Source organism: Hyaena hyaena, unplaced genomic scaffold, assembly GCF_003009895.1.
Source record: "Hyaena hyaena isolate Hyena2069 unplaced genomic scaffold, ASM300989v1 scaffold_413, whole genome shotgun sequence".
In the NCBI taxonomy this organism is placed as follows: domain Eukaryota; kingdom Metazoa; phylum Chordata; class Mammalia; order Carnivora; family Hyaenidae; genus Hyaena; species Hyaena hyaena.
The window spans coordinates 1,386,570-1,402,730 of record NW_024081047.1 but is presented as its reverse complement, the minus strand read 5'-3'; the positions used below and the strand labels follow the sequence as shown (position 1 = coordinate 1,402,730).

The 16,161-nt window shown below is 41.9% G+C and overlaps 1 protein-coding gene across 2 annotated transcripts in view; it reads right to left on the bottom strand.

Annotated features, from left to right (window-relative positions):
* Nucleotides 1-10,547, bottom strand: part of SLAIN1 (SLAIN motif family member 1) — a 62,276-nt gene extending 51,729 nt beyond the window's left edge. For both annotated transcript variants that reach the window (XM_039252463.1, XM_039252464.1), the window contains exon 1: nt 9,739-10,547. In XM_039252463.1, coding sequence (XP_039108394.1) covers nt 9,739-10,340 — 602 coding nt within the window. In that variant the 5' untranslated portion in view covers nt 10,341-10,547. The remainder of the gene's footprint in view (nt 1-9,738) is intronic.
* Between the last annotated feature and the right edge of the window lie 5,614 nt (nt 10,548-16,161).

Sequence of the window (16,161 nt, the reverse complement as noted above, 5' to 3'; positions counted from 1 at the left end):
TCCTAAAAGAAAAAAATTTTTATCGATTAGGCTTCACTAAAATGAAAATTAAACATTTGCTCTCTGAAAGAGAAAGAGAATAAAAGATAACCCATAAATTGGGTAAAAATATTTGCATATCACATATCTGATTAAAAAACTTGTATGTAGAATATACATAAAAACTCTGCAAACTTAATAATGAGCAACTCAATTTTTAAAAATGGACAAAAGAGTTGAACATTTTACCAAACAAAATCTATGAATGGCAAACAGCATATAGGAAATGTGCTCGTCATCTGTCATTAGTGTCATTAGGGAAACGCAAAGCAGAATCACTATGAGGTACTACTACCAATCTATTCGAATGGCTACAATTAAAAAGACTGGCCTTAGCAAGTATTGGTGATAACAAGGTACAACTGCACCCTCGCACAGTGCTGGTGGAAATGTGAAACAGCACAAGCACTACGGAAAAGACTTTGGCAGCTTCCTTAAAAGTTAACAGACACCTACTCTGTTCCAGCCTCTCAACAACCATTAAGCATTTAGTCAAAAGATATGAATGCACATGTCCACACAAAGACTTATTTGGAATAGCCAAAACTTGAAAACAGCCCAAATAGTCATTTAAAAATGAATGGATAAACAAACCATTGCTACATCCCTACAATCTAACAGTTCTCACAATAAAAAGGAATGAACTATTGATTCATATAACAACACAGATGAATTTCAAAATAATTATCTTGATTGTAAAAAGCCAGACCAAAAACAAATTAAAAAAAAAAAGTACATACTATATAATTTCACATATCGAAAATGCAACTAATCTAAACTGACCAAAAGCACACCAGCGGACGCCTTCACAGGAGGTAGGCAGGAGCCGGAAAGAGGGAATACAAAGGGCCACAAAGAAATTTGGAGCATTAAGATATGTCCACTCTTCTTGATTGTAGTGATGGCTTTATTGGTGTATACGTAGGTCAAAATCTATCAAATAATATATTTTAATATATGCAGCTTATACTTCACTTATATCTCAAAAAGCTACAAAAAATTCACAAAACAGGAACCTACTGTTTTCTGTTCCTCAATGTCCTTGAGACTTGAATAGCCATCTCAAGGTGAATCAGATAAATTCAGGGGAAACAAGCAGGTGCCTCAGCCCTGACATAAATGAGCCATTAAATTAGTCCACTGTGGAAATTATCTTTAGACTTCTTAAAGTTAGTAAGTTATCCTCACTGCTTAACACACACACAAATTCAGGTCACTGACTGTCGGCTTGTTCTCAGATGCTCTCAGCTGCTACATGAAGCTACCGCCTGAAGCGCTGTTCTGCCCATGACCTCTAGCATCATAAGAGTTGCTCATATCTTCTATTAGAAAGCTTCCACCAACTAGGTTGCCTTGGTTGCATATTTGGGGTAGTGTTTTGTAGACTCTTTTGCTTATAAGGGAACTCTTGAAGATTTCCTTAATCCCTTAGGCCTATGTAATATAGTTCTTTCATTTGACCACACAGTCTTGTAGCATATTCTAAAGCAGTGCTCACTCCCGACAGGCTCAGTCCCACCCTCTTTGCCGTCACAAGTTAAGACCAGAGGCATACTACTGAGACAGGCTGACCCAGAAATTCTGACTTCAGGCACATCAAATTTAGCTGAAGGAAGGATGAAATACTTTACTGAGCCAGAGATGTGAAGTGAAAGTCTACACGCTGACTGGTTAAAACCCTAGCCCCATTTTCCCTTTACATTCCTAGAATTGACTGAATTACTTATATCTCTTCGCAGCACAGAAGCATTGTATCTGGAGAAACAGAGGAATCCAAGAGAAGACCTAGAAATACTGAAACGTGAACTTGCTACCCATCCAATCACTAATAAAGAGCTCTACCCATGCAGAACTTCAGATCAAATTCAGTTACTGTCTCCTTTGGTTTTAAACAGACAATCAATGGCACCAGATACTTAGACTATTCCTTTTAAATAGAAAGCTGAGACTAAAAGTAGAGAAAAAAAAGAACTGAGAAAACAACGCACAGAACTGATGAAAAATCCAAGACAAGTATAACTGGTATCATCTGAGAGAAAAACACTGCGTTCAACAATAACAACAACAACAACAAAAAGATATTTAAAAAAAAGTTCCTTCATTCTTACAAAATGAAACTATTTTAGCAGAAACAAAAAATTCAGTAAGTGAGTTTGAAAGATTAAGTCTTCCAGATGCAAAACAGAGATTTACTTACAGTGAAATGAAAGACGACAGATTTAAAAATTAAATGATTGTACCAGGTAAGCTGCATCTGATTTTACAGGTTCTAAAAGACACACATACATACATACACACACACATGTTACTTTTTTTTCAAAAGGCAAAAAATTTCTGAGAATTGAAGGCAGGTCATGGGCTCTAAAGTGAAAATACCTACAAAGTCCAGTACAACAAATAGAGAGGCCCATACCAAGGTACAACATGACATTTTAGAAAACTAGGGATAAAGAAAGCTAAAGAAGTCAAGAAGGATTAGGTATTCAAATTACAGTACACTTCAATATCTAAAACACAATAAAAATTAGAACAAAATGGAATAATGCCTTCAAACACAAGGAAAAGTAACTGATCTGAACTTTTATACCCAGACCAACTACAAATCTTTAGGAGGACAAAGACATTTTTTTTTTTTTAATTTATTTTGAGAGAGACAGAGATAGTGAGAGTTGGGGAGGAGCAGAGCAGGGGAGAGAGAGAGAATCCCAAGCAGGCTCCACACTGCCAGCACAGAGCCCAGTGTGGGGCTTGAACCCACAAACTATGATATCATGACCTGAGCCAAATTCAAAAGCCAGACACCCTGACTGAGCCACCCAGGCACCCTGATAAAGACATTTTTTAATATACAGGATTAAATACACAAGATTTCACAGTGTACTTCTCATAAATGTGCCCTTTCTCATAGAACTATCGGAAGCTGTGCCCCACCTACTAGAATAAATATGAAGACAAAGAATTTTAAAAATGGGAGATCCTACAAAGGCAAGAAACCTAAGGAATTCCCATGGAAACAGCACTGCGCCTGCAGCCTAAGAAGCAAACAGTAAAGACTAGAGCAACGGACTTAAAAGTTCTAGAAGGAATGGCATAAGTTTTTAAAAACAGATATGAGACTTTCAAATAGAGGTGTCTGGGTGGCTCGGTAGATTGAGTATCCCACTCTCGATTTCAGCTCAAATCATGATCCCAGGATCGTGGGATCAAGTCAACTGAGTGTGGAGCCTGCTTAAGATTCTTTCTCCCTCTGCTCCACTCCTCCACTCCCCCACTTGCACACACACTTTCTCAAAAAGAAAAAAAAAAAAAAAAAAGAAGACTGTCAAATATATATGACCTAATCAAGGAATATATGGCTTCAGTAGAGTATTTGAAAAAATAATTAGTAATAGGGATTAAAGAAATTGAAGGGAAAAAAAGAGAGGCATTACTAACTCTCGGAGGAACAAAGGGATTACAGGAAAATAAATGTAATATACAATTCACAGGGCTCAGCTAAGAAGAGTATAATCATAATACAGGCATTACATAGGATTTAATCAAAGATTATGAAAATCATTGAGTAGGGAAAGAAGATATGATGGTTTAGAGGTGAAAAGAGAGCTTAGTCTTCATCTTCCAAAACATCTACTGATGTCTTAGATGGTACGGAGGACTGTTTGGAAATAGTGAAAGAAACAGCCCGACATGTACCAAGTGATCCGTCTGTGGCAGGCTCCAAGGTGGGAATGATAGAGGGCTGCTGCTTTCTCCAAAGAGCCCTGCTACATTCGTTGCATTACCTTGATGAAACTCTAGAAGCACTGTGCAAACAGAGGAGAAGAAGACAAGTGATCATTTTCAGGGGCACCTGCGTGGCTCAGTCGGTTAAGCGTCTGACTCTTGATTTGGGCTCAGGTCATGATCTCACTGTTCATGAGCTCAAGCTCTGCATTGGGCTCTGCACTAACAGTGACAAGCCTGCTTGGGCTTCTCTCTCCCTCCCTCCCTCCCTCCCTCCCTCCCTCCCTCTTTCTCTGTGCCCCTCCACCACTCACACTGTCTCCCCCCCCCAAACTTAAATAAAAAAAAACAAAAACAAAAGACAAGGGATCATTTTCAGTCTCCAAACAACCTACCCAGGATAGCTTTGAGCCTACTATTTCTATGGCTAGGCGTAGAGCTGGATATAAATAAAGAAAAAAGGCAGATGGAGATCACGTAACTACAAACTCCTTAAGTACAACATAACTCCAAAATTAGATAAGGAAGGTAAAACTCATATTTCTCCTAAATGGTTCCAATCTTCCAAAAAGTCTTAACAATCACCTTATTTGCTGTCATCACAGTCTCCTAATTTGCCATCAGTAATACAACATATTTCCTACTGACTTCCAAACTGCTCTTTCAAATTCTTTAGCTTCATAGATGAAACTATATTAGAATTTGACAAGAATATAAGAAAAACCTTCATCTAAAACTTGAAAATTCTTCAAATTCTCAATTAGAAAAGCTAGCTTTTAAAATGTCACATTCTTAATTTTCTTTAACTCTGCTTCAATAACTTCCAAAGGCACATGACTAGAAATGGTTAGTTTCCTCACAGAAGCTCTTCTTTGCCATATTTTTCACATTCTGGATGCCCTCACTTAATACAAGTGCTAACACAGGGAGGGGCAGGAATAACCAGAATAATAATCTGAATGTTTCAAAGGAAGTATTACAACTATCCAGAAAAAAAATCTCAGGTATTCTCAAGTAGACATTTGGTTCTAAAGTCATCCTTCTGATAATACAAAAAATAATAGAGCAAAATATATACATAGATTTTATAAACTTGTCACTGAGAATATGTGGCAATTTTCAGGCATGTAATTTAAGAGCTTTCAATCATCACAAGTTCTTTTAAAAAAAAAAAAAAAAGCTAAAGCATTAGCAATGATAAGCACAATCAATCAATCTTTAATCGAATTAAAGTGTTTGATTCAGCAGCACCTGCTAGGGTCAAAACGGCCAGCCACTGCAAAGCAAATTTCCTTTGCTTTGTCACTAAGCTATTAAAAGGACATGAAGTCCAAATTTCAGGTATGGAATTGTCCTCAAGCAGATCCTCCCCCACAACCCGCCACAGTTGGATTTAAACTTCTGTTTCTACACCTCACTGCACTGCGTTTCAAAGACCTCAGCACATGCCTCGGTCGACTCCATTTGCTTCTAGAAAACACTCAGGTTTTCAATTAGCATTGTCAGAAAGTGAAGCACCCTCTGGTCTTTTCACTGAAAATCAATTATGGAAAAACAGTTTAGGTGGTCTAATTTAGCTGTGCCATATGCACAGTGCAAGGTGTTCAGCAGCTCTGATAGAGAATTGGCAATGATTTTAGCCAGCTGTCCAGGGTCTTGGGTGTTACACATGAAAGATGAATATCTCATCATTAAATTTTCCTTAATTTGTACATATCACCATTTCCCCCTTGTACAATTATGAACTTTTCTCCTGTGTTTTCCAATTGGGCAAGTTCAAAATCGCTGCCACATCCCTTTTGCAGAAGTCTCAATATTCTTCTAATTGCTGCCCCATCCACTAAAATAAATGCTGTATTTTATGTTGGCTGGCATATTTTTATCTTGGCATTTTCTGATTATAGACCGGTCTTCCTGATGGAGGTGTGCAAGACCTGACTTTCCCCAGTGCTGCCCTATCTTCAGAGAGCTGTGTTTTTCCACCTACTTTCCCCAAGACCGTCTTGCTTTCAGTCAGTATAAAACTGAACTTTTCTGACTGTGATCATAACACACAATTACTACTTCAAGCCAGGGCACACACATGCAAAACGGAAATAAGTTTAATCAAGACAAATTTATATGGTAAGACACGACGCATTCTGATTTTATATCCTACTGCCCTTCATCTCTTTTAAAGAAGAAATGCTGGTCAATCCACTAAGCTGACTTCATAACACACTAATGGATCATAACCAAGCTAGGGGAAAAATATCCATGGTGTAAACACTTCTGACCCGGAGTAAACAATCTGAAATGTGGTCTTAACCTTTCAATAACTAACTGGAGGAGCCTATGGAAGTCATTCCACCTTGGAGCTTTGGTCCCTCAATCCCGAAAAAGGAGAGCTGAAATGGGTCATGGAAAGGTCTAGTACACAGTTAACTTACTGCTCCCCTTACTACTTCATACCAATCCGATTTCTCCTCCTTATATCCTGGTGCCTTCAGCCTGGTGACGCTGGGACAGTGATCCTGAAACCATCCTTCTATACAGGCTGGTATATCACACAATCACCATGTTCCACGTATGCATCAAAACTTCACTCCTTGGAGCTTCGTATTTGTTCCAGGCACTCACAGATTCCCCGCCCCCCCCCCCCGGCCCCCAGCTTCTTTACTTTCTAGCCTGTGGTCTTCTGGAGAGCTAAGGCTGTCAAATTAGTAAGGAGATCACCAAAGACTCCATATAGCAGGATGAGAAGTTTACTACAGGATTATAACAACTGGACTTAAGAATTTAAGGTTCCAGAACCACAATCTAATTTTCTGAGACACTTAATTCTAATAGCCCTGTGCTAAGATTAAAGCAAAAGCAAAACCAAATTCAACTGGGATAAATATGAAGAAACGAGACCATTATTTCCTTCAAAGCTTTTCATCAAAACGAAAAGCAGAACACACCATCCTTCATACAAAGTTTTGTTCTTTTTTTTTGTAAACAGAAGATACTTATAGATTAAATAACGGTTTAGGAAAAAGACCTAGGAGATTTGACTGATTGTTCATTAACTAATGAACTATCATCAAGCAAATACTGATTCTACGATTCACTGTTTTCCTTCTACACGTAACTCTTGAGCTAAGAGTTGTCTAGGTTGTTAATAAAAGGTGAACAGTTACAGTCCAAAGTTTTATTAGAATAAAATGGAAGTATAGGAAAGAACTTCTTAAAATAGTCAAGGATTAATCTGAGCTTGTGAATTTCTTTCCTGAAGACAAGACATCTTAGTGGGAAGTACTATTCTAAATAATCAAATATCAATTTTGTTTAACCCCTTAGGATAAAATCACGATTAAAAATGCATACCCTTAACAGTCAGCTGCTCCATAATACTGTTACTTCAACAATGATGCAATTGTTACAAGGAGACAAAGATGTCCAAGATACATTCAGTGAAAGGTAAGTAAAAAAAACTGATGTGTATATATTTGGATGGTGATTGGTACAATTATGTTTTTCTCTTGAAGGAACTACAGGATGTTAACAGGGTTAAATTGTGAATCATGGCAGTGAATTGAGGGGAAGAGGGAAGAGTCCTATGACTTCATACTCAATTCGGTGTGTTTTTGTTTTTTAATAGTGAAAATATAAAATTATTTTTAGATACTTTTAAAATGTTCAGGTACATAGTATCCACCACAGTTGTTTCTTAAAGGGAAATAAAAACATGTTGCCTCCCTGCAAACATTTAGGGAATCCAAGTGCTTTTCACCACAGGGCAGGGACTTAAACAGTTTGCAGCGATGAAGAAAAGTCAGAGCTTTGCAGGAATTAACAAGCAGGTTACACGCCGATGAAAATCAGACCCTGCTGTTTGTTCCTCAACAGGCCAAAACACTGCGATACAAAAATACCTTAATCTATAAAACACTATGACAGAGAGTTTTCTGTAAATCAGGTGACCTTAAACTTTTTTAAGTACATCCCCCCTGAGAGTAAGAATCCCTCGGTTTTTCCACATGGGATTCTAGAGTCCTAGGTTGTATCTCCATAAAACAGGGTCCCACTTGTCTGTAGAAACACTTGTAATGTGTCAACTGATTTATGGACTCACCTAACTACGTGACGAGTGAAATTAGTACAACCTCCTATAATTTACATTTACTTCGAATCATCTGAAGTGCTAACAGTAATCCCACTAAGCAGGTCATTGTTTTTCAAAGTTATTTCAATACTATTTTGAAAAAAAAAAAAAAAAAAACTACAAAAGGAAAGCCTACCTATCAAAATTCTAGCAATCGTGGGACAACAGTAAGTATATCGTAATACACTTAAATATGCTAATATTTTTAATGCCTAGGATAAAAAATACAAACAGGTTCCCCTCTAGAGTACATTATCTCTAAAAAAAAAAAAAAAGGCCAACTAGGGGCTAAATCAACGTAAAATAATCTGAAAGTGGCCTAAGGGCTCATAGTTATTACAGAACCTAAGAACAACCATCAGGAGAGCATCTTCTAGCACCATATTCAGGCCGAAACTAAGTTTACAACACAGCCTAGGCTTCACAAAAATAAAGGTATGACTTCTAAGGAATGGCTTAACTCTCCCCAAAGCGGTAAGCGGTTTTGATTTTTACAACTTGAGCTACCAGCACAGCTGCAGACAAGTAAAGTACTGAGATGGAGGAGGAGGGAAAAGGGGAGGGGGAGGAGTTTGCTTTGCTGTAACTCCATACATTTTGATCCTGCCATTCAAATCAATTGGTTAATATACTCTGCACTGATTCTCACTAAGAGCATAAAGGAACACTACAGTTTTCAATAGGAAACCAGGAAGGTTCTCCATTTCCCATTCCCGATGTGTGATCGTGGAACAGGAACCCAGCTGGCCAACACCAGTACGGGTCTGGCCCTAAGCAGAACGAACCAAGATAAAGGACTACAACCATTCTTCATCCGCCACAGCTCCACAGAGGTGAATGCTGTTTGTTTTCCCTGCAGGGACCAAGTTCCACCCCATCTGTGGCTTCTGCTCATCTTTCCATATCCCACTACTTCACAGGAGCCAACCCAAAGTCACTCCTGAAAGGACTCACTCCAAGAGTAAGCCGCATGGAAAGGGAACTAGACCCCCTAGAGTGAGTCACGGATGGAAAGTAGGGCTAACCAGCTTTCAAATGGAAAAATGCCACCTGCCACAAGTCTTTTGATAACCAACTTACAGTTTCTAAGAAATAAAAAAGTTTCTCTAATCTCACTTTTCTTCAGCCAGCAGTTTGATCAAAAAAAAAAAAAAATTAAAGACAGGTCCCTGGGTTCTAAGTAACAGAGTGCTTTCAAGCTGCTCACTCCATTCCCTGAAAAGCCCTCGTTTTTGCCATCATTACTGATAGGAAAGACCGTGTTGGCAGCACATTTCAAAACCCAAGTCAGTCTTTGAAATGAGAAGCTATCGGTGAAAACGCAGCAAAAGAGAACATGCGACTGCACAAGTCAAACTGCAACAACGAATCTCTAAGGAGAGATCCATCACTAGCGGCTCGGGATGCCACGGGAGGGACGACACGCAAAGCCTGTCCAAGCGTTCGTTGGGGGGAAAAGACCAGGAACAGTCGCTGACTGAGACCAAGCCCCTACCCATCCCCCGATATTCCCAAAAATGACGGGGGGGTGGGGGGGGAAGCAGGACTGGGTAACAAAAAGATGGCATGGATTTTTCAGTTAATGCGAACAAGGAGCTTGGGACCGACTGATCAGCAGAAGCAGAATACAGCGAGATGGAGGGGGCCAATTCATCCCCAGCTGGGTCAGCCTGAGATGCGACAAACAGGTTTCCGCCCTCGGGAAAAGCCTCAGCTCGTCGCGGAGTTGGGCACCTGCCAGGCCACCAGGTCCGGGGGCAATGGCGAGGTCCCCTTCTTCCTCCCAGCCCACGCCCTCCCCGAACCTCCGAGACCGGGGTCCCTGGGGAGGGAGCGGAGCTAGGCAATACCAGGTGTAGTCGTCCTCGTCCCGCCAAGCGGCAACGCTGTCCAGGTCCAGCGGCTCCACCTCGTCCAGCAGCGTGGGGGGCGGCGAGGGCGGCGCGGTGGCTCCCCCCGGCGGCGTCCCCGCGCCCTCCGGCTCGGGCCCGCCGCCGCCCGCGCCGAAGAAGCCGGCCGCCGGCTTGAAGTAGACGAAGGGAGGCTCCGGGGGCTGCGCCAGGCTGCAGAGCAGGGAGGGCGCCGGGCTGGGCAGGCAGTAGGTTCCCGGGAACGCGGGGCTGGAGCCGCCGCTGCCGCCGCCGCCCCCGGCGCCCAACGCCAGCCCCAGCCCCAGGCCCCCGGAGGCGGCGGCGGCCGGAGGGCTCCGCGGACCCAACGGGCTGCAGGCCCCGGCGGGGGGCGGCGCGGCGGGCGGCGGCGGCGGGAGCAGCAGCAGGTGCGGGGCGGCGGCCGCGCTGGCCGCCCGGCTCCGCAGCTGCTCGTTCTGCTTCTCCAGCTTGCGCACTAGCTCCTGCAGCTTCTTCACCTCCAGCTCGGCGTTCACCACCGGCCCGGAGCCTGCTCCGGAGCCGCCCCCTGCCGAGGCACATTTCACCTGCTCCGCCATCATCTTGGGCCCCTGGGGCGCCGCGGCCGCCGGCGGGTGCGCGCCGCCGCGCCTGCTCCTCGGGCCGCTGGGAGGCTATGGCTCCCTTCCCGCCGCCCGGGCCCGGGGAGCCGACCACGCTGGAGCAGAGGCCGAGTCGGCTGTTGGCATCAGCACCGAGCCCCAGCCTCCGGCCGAGGGAGCCGCCGCCAAGCAGCTCTGCACATGCTCAGAGCGTCCCTCCGGTCCCCTGGGCGCCGCGGCGGCTCCGGGTTTTAGCCGCGGCCCGGGGGCGGGGCGCGAACGCCGGGTGGGCGGGGCCGGCGGAGTGGAGGAGGCTCTCCCGCGGGCACGGCTAGCGGCCCGGGCTAGGCTCCTGGGGTCCGCGAGCTCCCGCGCCCGCCACCTAAGCCCAGGTGCCTGATTGGAGCTGGCCCGAACTTTCCCGCCGCGGGCACTTCCTCCTGCAGCTGCGGAGACGGCAAACTGCGCGGATCTGCGAGCCAGGGGCGAGGTTCCAAAAAAACCCGCTGCAGGTGCCTGCCCGGGAGGAGTGCACCTTGCGCCGGGTGGTTTGCTACAGTCCCAGAGCACTTGTGCTCAAGGAGCTTAGCCACTAGCCACTAGTTTATGAAACCTATAGAGAACCAGAGGGCGGGAAACGATAAGGGCCGAAAAGTGAAAACGTGGAACAGAGAGACTTTGAGACGATGCTATTAATCCATTAATTGGCAATACAGAAACAAAATGGTGGGAGAGAGGAGGCGAAGGAGAAAGAAGAAATCCTTCTAAGAGAGTGGCCAGCTGCTAAAGAGCCAAGTGTTTAGTTTATTCTAAGGTAGTCAAATTTAAATTATTCTGTTACCACCAGTGTTTGTCATAATAAGACTAGAGTGTTTTCCATACTATGTACGTTCTTGCATTTATCAAACAAAAGATCTTTGACCACTTCAGCTGTGCCAGACACCATGCTAAGAGTTGGCCATCAGGCAGTGAACAAAACAAGCAAAAATCATTATAGGCGAAACATGAGTAAAATTGTATAGTGCTCCATCTCTTTAATAATTTACAAGCTATTAGGTCAGACGTTCGGAGTGGAAGGGGACAGAGAAAAACAAAACCTTAAAACCCTATCCCAATTATCCCTAATCTTGCCTGCAAACCTGCTCTTCTTACATCTTTTGGAAACCATTGGCTAATCTGCTTGGGGGCAGGGGAAGGAGGAGGCTTTTACACAGAAGAGTTGAATCATCAGTTTCATTCAATTACTATTGACTTAGCATCGCAAGTGTTTAACCCTGAGAAAAGTCTGAGATTTTATCATGAGAAAAGTCCACAAAACTGGTTCTCATCCTCAGATGATGTGCTGCTATCTAGTGAAAGTTCCTTCTCGGGGACTTTACATACCAATCTTTGTGACAATGTACCACTTCCTTCTGGAGCTGCTAGCACATGCTGTCATTGGTTTTAGATATGGCTCTGTGCCTTCCTGCTCAGAAACACATGTGTCTTCTCAGGTATCAATCTGTATCCCTAGCTTCTGCATGTAGGATGGGTGTTCTGCATTTAACTTGCTTGGTGAGAGCCTCTATAAATTAGCTAAGTATGTGTGAAAACTACCCTGACCCTTCCTATCTGGACTTCCAGCTTGCTAGACCACCACTTAACCACCTGTATCACCTTTCCAAGTTTCAGTCTGTCTTCTGGATATTCTGGCGACTACTAAAATCTGGAGAAGTGGAGTCATACTACTGAAAGTCCTAAGTAAAGAATCTATTGAAGGATTTTTCCCGCATGCTCAGTGGCAGATGCGGGTAGCACCAGTATCCTTGCAACACAAAGAAAGGGAGACAACAGATACAATGAGAACAAAGAGCTGCTGGGTTCCACATCAGCAAAAGAAATTGAGAATAGGCACATAATAGTAAAGACAACAAGAATTAGGATGTAAAGAAAAGCAGTCCTTTCACTACAAAATTGATATACCCTAGCGGAGTGAAATAAACAGCCTGCTCCTCCCCCACTTACTCAATATGGTCTACAGAATACATCCAAACAACCAGTAGTCAAGTCTTAGAACTGTGTTCTCGAAGTGACAATTATCAAATTAAAAAAAAAATTTAGTGTTTAGAAAGAAAACACTCATTGAAATTTAGACACAGAGCGGAGATGACACATTCTGCCCTAAATTTCTGTTCTTTGTTCTTCTTCTGAAAAGACAGACTTGCCCTCTTTCTAACTGTTTGAAAAAGTGTGAAATGATTCGTGTCTAGAGAAATTTTAAATAATTTCTTTTCCTTTCTATTAAAGCACCTCTTTTTCCCTCCTCTGTGAACTTCTCATGTACACACAGCAGAGACAATCAGGATGTACACAGATTTTAACTTGGGATCCCCCAGGATGCCTGTCTCTTTAACACATAATTGAAGAGGTTGATGGTGTCAAGGTTTTAATTAAGCAGTCTTGATTTTTTATTTTGATGCAAATTTGTAAAGCTGTGTGTTTTGAAAGGAATTGCATGCATAGTGGCTCCGTTTTAAATTATTCTTATTTTAAATGAAATGTATGATTTCAGAGCTTTGTGAAACATGAAAGAGCATGTCCCATTGAGAACTTTGCATTAAGAATGTATTTGAAATATGATAAGCTGACGAGAAACACCCATATGTCACACGTTCAAAACCAGATGAGTAAATGTATATTTCTCTGGTGCCTCCCATTCCTAACACTTCAGAACTACGGTCCGTGGGTCACTCTAGTGAATTCTAAGAGAGAAAGTAACTTACTTTGATTTGTATGTTCACATATATCTCTAATAGTGTCTGTGGACATCAAATTGACCTAGCCACAGAATGACAAAGGCAGCGTTGTTTTTTCTTGGGTTTGTAGATCTAATTCTCTGAGGAAATCTAGGAACAGCTTGCTATTATCCTAGTTTTACTGATGGCCTAACAAGGTTAGGCTACTTGCCCAAATCCAGGCATGAAAATGATGACAGTTCTCAGCACAGTCTCTGGTGGCCCAGCCACTCCTCTCCTTGTACCCTTGTCCCTAGAGTAAAAGTCCTCTAAGAGCAAGCCCCATGTATTTTAAATGTAGGTTTTCCATCATACCCTAATAGGAGCACTATGTTCATCACATTGATAGATCCAATTACTCCAAGAAGAGAAAATCACCTAATGTGTTAAACTAAGATCAAAGATCCCCAACAGTGTTTGCAAGTTCATTCAGACAGAACACAGTGTTTGATTTTGTTTGCCTCTTAATGAAAATGCCTGTTTTTCCTTACAGAATCGACTTGAATACTGCGGGTCCCCACTGCCCTGGTGCAGCACCTAGCACGGTGTCTAGCACATAGCAAAGACACATAGAAAAAATTTTTAAGAATAAATGAATAAATAAATAAATCTCCAAGTTTTAGCGGGAATTTAGACAAATACCTAAGTAGTTATTTCCATAAGCCTCATTTATCATGTGGTAACAACATGGAAGGATTAGAAGGCTTTTGGCAACCCCATAGTAATTGATTACTTCACATCTGACCCAATTAAAAGCTAGAAAAATACTTGCTGCATCTAATGTGTGCATTTTAATGTAAGGGGATAATGCAGAGAGAAAATATAAATACGTGGAGCCACAATTTATGTAAATAATCCCTGTGTGTGCTGCTCCACTCAAACCTCACCCAACCCTACCGCTCGAATTCATGCCAACAACCCAGGTAATTACACGCTGTAAAGTCACATAGTGTAGTAGTTATAATAGTAACAATGTTTATTTGGCAAGTTAAGTTTGTCAGAGCCCTCTTTAAGAAACACTTATTACATGTCTATTACGTTCAAGTCACAATACTAGATGATTTTTAAAAGTGAGTAAGACAGTGTCTCCACCATCAAGACCTTATCTAGTTGGAGAAAGAAGCACATCAATAATTAACTATAAGACGTAGTGTGTTAAGTATCATGATAAAAATATGAGTCAACAGCATAGAGAGAGATCAAGAAGGGGCAATTAATTTGGGCTAAAAATGTTAGGAAGACTTATGCAGCAAGTGAGCATTATTCCACGTCTCTTTATCAAGCCGTGTGGCACTGGGGCAAGTATTGTGATATTCGTTTATCAGGCACGATATAGGACGTATCAAAGAAACAGTAGAAATAGGATGCAGCACCCAGCTCTAATTTCTAGTCAATATTGTTTTCTCTGTAGTCACTTTGTTTTATGTTTGTAAATCGTTCACATATCTATCCTTCCCATTAAAACGAAACTTTTTACAATTTATCTTAACAGTAGCAATTGGTGCTTCCTAAATGCCCGTAGCTGTTCTAAATCCTTTACTCACATGGACTCATTTAATCACCAAACAACCCTTTGGGGTGGCTTCTATTATTCTTCCTGTTTTATGAAGAAGGACACTGAAACACAGAGAGGTCAAACACTCTTACCCAGCCAGTAAGCAGCAGAACCAGGATTTGAAACTAAGCAATCCGGGTTCAGGGTCCAGGCTTATGAAATGCAGTATTTCTCTTCCAGTCTTTTTTTTTTTTTTTAATTTTTTTTTTAAGGTTTTTTAAATTTATTTCTAGAGAGAGAGAGCGTGAGCAGGGGAGGGTCAGAGAGAGAGGGAGACACAGACCGAAACAGGCTCCAGGCTCTGAGCTGGCAGTCAGCACAGAGCCCGACGCGGGGCTCGAACCCACGAACCGCGAGATCATGACCCAAGCGAAAGTCGGACGCTTAACCGACTAAGCCACCCAGGCGCCCCTCTCTTCCAGTCTTAGGCAGCACCTACCAGAATACCCTGCTCTGGTCTCAGTGGCTAATCAACAAAACTATTGACTAATGCAAAATCAATAGCCAAGAAATGTCTTGAATAAAGTCTGACTCGTTAATAAGCAAATATTACTGGAACTTGACAAGTTACCAAGCACAGATTAGAAAACATTAAGTTTCCAAGATCAACAAAGTTGCCAGGGCTGGTACAACATTTCTTTCAGTACAATCACTATTCATTCAATGCTTATTTCTGCACAGATGACAAAATGACATTCACCGTCACTGCTTTGTCTTGCGTTTCTAGACATTTAGATACTTCAAATGTCAATACCACTCTTAAGAATACTCTAAAGAAACAATGTCACAGCCTACGCTGGACCTGAACAGATCCCATAATGATTTGGGAGATATTTTAAAGTTAAAAAAAAAAGTTTGAAACTTTTTTCAAAAATTGAAACTTTTTTTTTACCCAAAACAAAATTTGCTCTTCTTGAAAATGAGTGTGTAAAATTACTTAAACCTTGAAGTATAATGTCGCATTTAAAATCATCTTTAATTTTTTTTCAAAATTTGTTAACTTTATCAGAGAAAAATGAATCTCATATGACTTGGGTCTCGGTGGCAAAAATTACTCTCTGTGCTACCATCACACTGGGAATCCACTCTGGAGCTTTTGAAATTATTTCAATTTAGAACAATCTATCTTCTTGCTTTCCTCAAATGTTTCTCTCATCATAAAAGTCAATGTGGTGAGGAGTTTTCTTTCTTTAATTCAAGAGTTATTTCTCTTTGATAATTTCCATAGTGCTTGCAAAACTCCCTTGCAAAAAATTGCAACCACACTGGAGCGTTACAAACCAAAGTCAGAAATTGTTTAAAAGTCAGTGTGACACCGTAGGGCAACAAGCCCTCCCATGACAGTGGATTCTTCGTTGTCCTTCAAGGGACTAGCACGGCTACAAAGACGTGACTATCCGAATCTAAGGAAATGGCAGTTGGAGGCAGCATACAGAAAAGAGTGCAGTGTTCTCTTGGGCAAATCATCACATTGTAGAAGTTATAAGCCAGT